The sequence below is a fragment of the Octopus bimaculoides genome, chromosome 6 (assembly GCF_001194135.2).
Source record: "Octopus bimaculoides isolate UCB-OBI-ISO-001 chromosome 6, ASM119413v2, whole genome shotgun sequence".
Taxonomy (NCBI): domain Eukaryota; kingdom Metazoa; phylum Mollusca; class Cephalopoda; order Octopoda; family Octopodidae; genus Octopus; species Octopus bimaculoides.
In genome coordinates, this window is record NC_068986.1 from 30,706,222 (window position 1) to 30,713,721 (window position 7,500).

The window sequence follows — 7,500 nt, forward strand, 5'->3', positions numbered from 1 at the left end:
TATATATATATATATATATATATATATATATATTTATTTATTTATTTATTTTATTCTGAAAGAGTATCTTCAAGCTTTCAGCAGTAAGGGGCAGGAGCATGACAGTAGTAAACTAGGTTGAAAGGATCACAAAATAACACAAATGGTATCTATACTCTGTGAGAGAGAGAGAGAGCGCTCATGCTTACATGGAATCACATCTGTAAATATGTTAAAATTATGTTGCTCTGGTATTTGTAATCTTTTGTTACTCTCATTTAGAGATCCCTTGTTGATCTCTAAAATTTGTCTATCTGGAGAAATCAAATTAAGATGATGGAACTGTAAGGCATCGTTATAAATGAATATTATTATTAATGCAGTAATTACTTCTGTGTGACAGTCTTTTGAAACCAGTTTACAATCATTCTATTTTTATATCCTGTTCTTTGAATTTTTCTCCTTGCAACAAGTTCCCTTGCCCACCTCCTAAACTATTCTTTTAAAGGCTCAAGTCTTTAGACTATAGTCATGCTGGGACAATGTCTTCAAGGTTTTTAGTCAATCATGTTAATGCTAGTACTTTCATTTATGAAATTGTTATTATCTTTTGGCATAAAGAGACACTATTCGATGCACCAATTTTACACTTGTGTGTGTGTGTGTGTGTGGCAAGCTTTTGTGCAGTTTCTAACAAATTTCACTCACTGAGCTACTACTGCTATGAAGTGGGATTGAACTGAGAACAATGTGCCTTTGAAGTGAGCTTTTTATTCATAGGTGTATATAGGTGCATTCCTGCACCTATATACTCTTATATATAGATTATATATTTCACAATGTCAACGTTGATGTTTCTAGACCAATGCTGTGACTCTTGTTAGGTCAGTTTGTATATCCATAGGTATTTGTTGTTGGCAATTAATTCCAGGTTAGCCAAGATCAAGAAGACTAATCATATATATATATATATATATATATATATATATATATATATCCATGATCAAAGGTATTTTAGGTGTGACCATAACATTTTTTTTCCCAGTAGTCACAATATTTCCGATTAAATTATCTAATGTCTTTTTATTTATTTTATTTTGAAAACAATTTGGGTGTGTCATTTGACCTAATTATCTTTCATGTTGTAAGTTCTATGGCTATAAATGCAGGGCATCTTGACCAAGTATCTTCAACTATGGCCCTAGACCAACTAGCGCCTTGCAAGTGAATTTAGCTAACTGAAATTATGCAGATGTCCTTCATATATATTTTTGGCTCTTCTGGTCAGTTATTACTGGTTTGTTTACATCCCCATAACCTAGTGACTTTACAAAGAGACCTATAAAATAAGAGAGACTTAAAACTGGGTTATGGAGTCAGTTCGATCAAGTAACCCCTTCAAGGCTATGCTTCAACATGACTGCAGTTACCAATAAAAGAATAAAAGAATAGTTATTACATCATCATCATAAACATCAATTATATGGGGGTGGAAAGGTACAAAAAGATGCAATTCATATTCCACTGCCAGCATTGATCTGCTTTTAGGCCGATAGTACAACTCTTGTTCACTCTTGTTAGATCAGTTTGCATATCTGTAAATAGATAGTTACTGTTGGTGTCAATTAACTCCAAGTTAACCAAGATTAAGTAGACCAATGTATAATCAGGCATTCTAGCTGTGACTGTCACATTTTTTCCCAGCAGTCAGTATTTTTAGGACTAAATAATATGCCATGTTCTTCACTTTATATGTGATGTTTCTTTTCTATTTGAAGATGATAGGGTATGTCAAGTTATACACACATGCACACACCAAAATTAAATTAATTGTTAATCATGAATTCAATTACCTATTGAAATAAGTAATTAATACATATAAAGGATAAAGATAAAAGCTCTTCCCACATCACATAGACTCATAGGGTTGGTTTCTTGGTTTCTGTGACTTGGGCCAGACACCAGTCTGTTGCAGGATTACTCATTTTTGCTAGCTGAGTGGACTGGAGCAACATGAATTGAAGTGTTTTGCTCAACAACACTATGTCGCCCAGTCCAGGAATTGAAACCATAATCTTACAATCATGAGTCCAACACCCTAATTACTAAGCCACATGCCTCTCCAATTAATACATATATTTATATGATGATATAAAGCTCACAATAGACTTCTTGTCCTTTTTTAAGTTTTTTAAACTTTCTCTCTATAAAAATTCATTTCTTATAAATAAAATTGAAAAGGTTCAATTTTCATCCAACCACTCATTTTAGCCCTAATTTATGAAGCAAATTATTAGGCTACTTGTTAAAAAGTTAAATATTGACACCTACTCTTCCCATTTGCTAATTATTGACTTATTATGGATGGTATATTTATCTTTCTGATTCAATTTCTATTATTGCTTTGAGACTAGATATAATGAAGTCCCATCTTATCTTATAAGTATTTCACATTTTCTTGTTAGGAAAACCTTCATGTATAAAAATCTATTCACATCAAGGATTTAAATACTCCTACCCTATATTTAACTAATTCTTGGTTGCATCACCCCTCCAAAATGATTAAAGGCAAAATTGAACTCAGTCTGTAAGGAACCATGATAAAATACCTCTAGGTATATTATCTGACTATCTAATAACACTGCCAATCCATCACCTTCCAAAGTTTTTATCCTTTGTACTACCTATTAAAGTTAAATTTGCATAATACTTTCATTAGTATGTGTTGGGGTACCTTCATTTAAAAATTTAGTATTTTTACTAAGTTGAACGTAAAAATGTGACATTATTTTAAATATCTCTAAATACAAGTATTTAACGTACCCTACCTTTCAAAAATATTATTGGCTTGTGTGTGCCAAGGGGCTTTTATTAACTGATAAACTCTTAGCAGCAACTCTGGCTATCAAGTTGCATTGCATCCTAGAATTTGGGCTCAGTTTCCAATAATAGAACGTTCAAGAAAGGAATAGTTTGCTCATATAAGCTCTGTTATTGCTGTTGTTCATATTATTTGCACTTCAAAAGCGAATACTTTTAAGTGTAGGGTTTGAAATGTCAAATTGCCATTTATTCCTATTTCAGTTAATATAGTTCTTGGTGGAACTAAACAGCAAATAGATGCTTAGCAGAAAGGCATGCTACCAAGGGGCTGTTACTACTTTCCCAGCAAGGCTCTCTCTCTCTCTCTACTTTTGAAGCTGTCCCTATAGAATTTGTTGTTTTCCCTTCTACTTAAGGAGGTAGAGCAAAGATAAAAAGCAGCTTATCATAATAGTTGTTTAGTTGGAAATAATTTATTGGATTCACTCCTAGGCATATATTTGTTGAACTGTGTGAGAAAGAAACACAGATCTGGACTCATGTTACGTTTCCAGCTTCAGCCTGGCACTCCTGTCTGTTGCCAAAAAACTAAAGAATCAACACTATATAATTCGTCCTCTTCATTACCAAAAAAAACTCCTCTCTATACTTCCACTTGTTTCAGATATATCGGCCAAAAAGATTCTGTTACCATAAGTATTTGGAACCATAAAAAGATCCACAAGAAACAAGGTGCTGGCTTCTTAGGATGTGTACGAATCACTTCACATACTATCCAACAGTTGAAAGACACTGGCTGTAAGTTATGTTTTTGTTGTTTGTCTTTCTTTCAGGATTTTCTACAAATATTTAATTCTAGTTGACAATTTTTTTTCCTACCAAAAGTTGAACACTTATAATTTGTTCTTGTCCCATCTTTAATTCATATTTTTCACAGATGTTGCTGCAATCTTTCTCATTTAGTGAGAAATACCAAGTCCAAAGTATTACTTTATTATAGATATTTTATTGCCTGTATAAAGTAAATATATACCAGATGTTTTTATCTCTTTTTTTTTTCAATATATGTATGTGTATTTTAGTTAGTTATGTTTTATCCTTCTCTTATAAATTGTCAAGTACCTCCAATGTCACTTAAATCTCCACCCACTCTTTGTTTAACTCAATTGTCACCTAAAGGTGTAAACTAAGCTCATTAAACACCACCTTACTAGTTGGAAGTAACAAGCAGCTTTACTAGTGTGTGGTTGTTTCATTACTTTGAAATTTAAATCTCACTAGTATTAGTCTCTGCCTGTCTGTCTGTTCAGTACTACTAATAAATTCCCTATCAGTTTAGCTGCCATTAAAGAAATAATATCTGTAGCCTGGATCTATAATTACATGACCCATTAAAAAAATGAAAATTACCTGTCAGTTTTTTTTTTTTTTTTTTTTTTAAACAGGTAAGCTTGAGAACTTGTTATTCCAGTTATAGATTTTTGTTTTCTTTCTCACATTATCTTACAGGGTGGCTGATGTATTTTCTTAGATGTTGCTTGCTTCATCTTACTCCTAGTGATGCATGTGTGTGCATGTATTACTACTTGCTTTCAACCTTTCTTAAATACTCTTTTACTCTTTTACTTGTTTCAGTCATTTGACTGTGGCCATGCTGGAGCAATGCCTTTAGTCGAGCAAATCGACCCCAGGACTTATTCTTTGTAAGCCTAGTACTTATTCTATCAGTCTCTTTTGCCAAACCGCTATTCAATTTTCTTAGGTTTACCTAGAATATCATCATCATCCAGTGTTTTAAATCTGGGTTTTGTCCCCATTAACAGGGGTGGACAGATCTACCTCAATGCCATAGCAACCAAGGCAAGCAGGTGCAACCCACCCCAACCTTTGAGCTGGCTGGTGCCCATTCTCCTTTGCTTTCATGAGGCTTTTTTGGAGCTGGATTTTCTATGGGGAGCATGCCCTTGCTTACCCCCAACTTCAGTTTCTAGACATGAGTGGTCTGAGACCAAGGCCTCTACCATGATTTTTAAGAAATATGGTGGAAAAAATATCTCAGGAAGGCAGACATTTCTCCCTGAGACTCCTTTCAGAGCTCCTCTACCATCACGATTATTTACAGTTAACAATATTTGTTGTGAGAGAAATCATAAAGTTACAAAGCTCTGAAATTTTGTAACGAATTCTTTCCTTAAAATTACTTTTTACGTATCCACACAAGTTTTGTGTTGCTCTTAGATGGGCACAGGTGTGACTGTGTGCATATGTTCATTTTGACAACCACAGGGTTCTGGGTTTGATCCTATTGTGAAGCACTTTGAACTAGTCTCTTCTACCTTATCGCCTCAGGCTGACCAAGACTTTGGGTGTGGAATTTCATAAATTAGAAACTGTGCTGAAGCCCATTGTATGTATTGTGGGTGAGGGATAAGAAGTTTGCCTTCCAACCACATGGTTCCTGGTTCAGCCCTATTGTGTGGCATCTTGGGCAAGTGTTTTCTGCTATAGCCTTGGACTGATCAAAGCCTTGTGAATTGATTTAGAGACAGAAACTGAAAGAAGACTATCATATGTGTGTGTGTGTGTATTGGTGCTTTATGTTCCCATAACTTAGCAGTTTGGCAAAAGAGATTAATAAAATTAGTACCAGACAAGCACTGGTGTCAATGTGTTTGACCAATATTCTTCAAGCTTTAAGGTGGCAAGCTGGCAGAAACGTTAGCACGCCGGGTGAAATGCTTAGTGGTATTTCATCTGTCTTTACATTCTGAGTTCAAATTTCACCAAGGTCAACTTTGCCTTTCATCCTTTTGGAGTCGATAAATTAAGTACCAGTTGCGTACTGGGGTCAACCTAATTTTAGCAACATGTAAAGAACATTGATAATTAAAATTATCAAAAAAAAAATAATAGAATTTGATGGGAGGAAATTATTTAACTGACTTAAAGTGAACAGAACTAACTACTACATTTTGGACATTGTCCATGAGATATAATGTCCTTGTCATCTTTGTTCAGATGTCCATTATAAAAATATTTGCTCAAAAAAAGAAAGAAAAGATTCAGTCTTTGTTTTATAACCCTGTCAACCCAAACCCAGCCGGACTATGAGCAAAATTTTTTTTTTTTTTTTTTTTTTTTTTTTTTTTTTTTTTTTTTTTTTTGCTAATATGTATCTGGGACTGCATTATACAATCTAACAGTTGTTAAATTTTTAGTTGCATTGCACACTGAAATTTGTTGTTAGAAAATGCCAGAATGTTGTGGATAGGTTATTCAAGTGTGTATTGTAAATGTTGTTTTGTGTCTTCCTCATAGTTCAACGGTTGGAATTACAGAAAAGAAATGCAGATGACCCTGATCAAATGAAAGGCCAGATTATCATAAGCCTAATATCCAGAGACAAAGGTAGTTCAGCCCCTGCTATCACTGACACACCTTCTATTCAGCCAGTTATACTAAATGACCCCAATGAACTTCCTGATGGGTAAGTCTGTTGTAATATACAAGTATATATAATAATTATTATTGCTGGTAACCAATGACCTGCTCCCAGATTTTTTTTACTCATTTCCCTAGTGAAGTTTGATGTTTATTTTTTTATCAGTATGTTTCATTGTTCTTTTCTTTGACAACAAAATATACTTGTAACAATTTCAAATGTTCTCATACTTTTTCATTAAAAATCTTTGCACTTTAAATATTCTATTTTACTTTAATTGAATTAAATTTCTAAAAAGCTAGGTTTTCATCAATAAACAATCACAAAAATAGACGAAGATATAATTTGGTTATTGGTTTTGAAAGAGACTTGATGGCTGTACAGCAATGCTCTAATTATGGATGATTGTCACTTTTCTTCCCAACTATTGTTGTTTAATTATTGTTTCCTAACATCATCATCATCATCATTCTCATTAAAGTCATTTTTCAAACACTCAATCATCTATATATCTGCTGAAAGCTATTGCTTAATTTACTTGATGCCCTTTTTAGCACCAGTCATGAATTAGTTCTGTCTATGAAAGAAATATTTTCACACATTGGTTTGTATTTATAATCCAATCCATGTCAGTATGGAAAACTGTGTGTATGTATGACTATTGTTGAGTTGATGATAGTTAAATACCTCGAAGCAAAAAGCATTGTTTACACATGTTATTGTTAATGCTTTCAATGGCAATCTTCCTAATATCATCCCTGGTTCCATACAAAGCTTCTCATTTCAAACTATTCATATTTAAATTAAAACTTGTAATTTTAAGAGTCTTTTATGTTCAAATCCCAGTTAATTGTGCACGAAAATCTTACTTTTACTAAGCCATTCGAAATTCTAGATTATTTTTAAAATTAAAGGAAATATCTAGGTAGATGAAATTTTTAGACATCACTTATCTTGCTAAATCCTTTGAGAAAATTTTACCATCACAGTTTTGCTTTTTTTTTTTTTCTACCTTCAACCAAGCAAGAAACCATTAAATGTGGAATTGTTTTTATATTTACTTCAATTATCTCCCTTAACTAATTTTGAGGCAGTGTTGTGTGAATAGAAAATTCCCACTGCTATGCTTGTCATAAAGGAATTATTTTATTATGTGACTTGTTGTGAAGGGTATTTGATTTGAGTAAAGGATAGGAAAGAAAATCTTTTCCTCATCGAGAACATCTGACTCACTTCAAATCAGTTGACTAATTTCC

The 7,500-nt window shown here is 33.2% G+C and overlaps 1 protein-coding gene across 2 annotated transcripts in view; it reads left to right on the forward strand.

Annotated features, from left to right (window-relative positions):
- LOC106869353 (E3 ubiquitin-protein ligase SMURF2) overlaps window positions 1–7,500 on the forward strand; it is a 107,070-nt gene that overhangs the window by 76,071 nt on the left and 23,499 nt on the right. For both annotated transcript variants that reach the window (XM_014915071.2, XM_014915072.2), the window contains exons 4-5: window positions 3,467–3,600; window positions 6,121–6,289. In XM_014915071.2, the coding sequence (XP_014770557.1) occupies window positions 3,467–3,600; window positions 6,121–6,289 (303 nt within the window). The remainder of the gene's footprint in view (window positions 1–3,466; window positions 3,601–6,120; window positions 6,290–7,500) is intronic.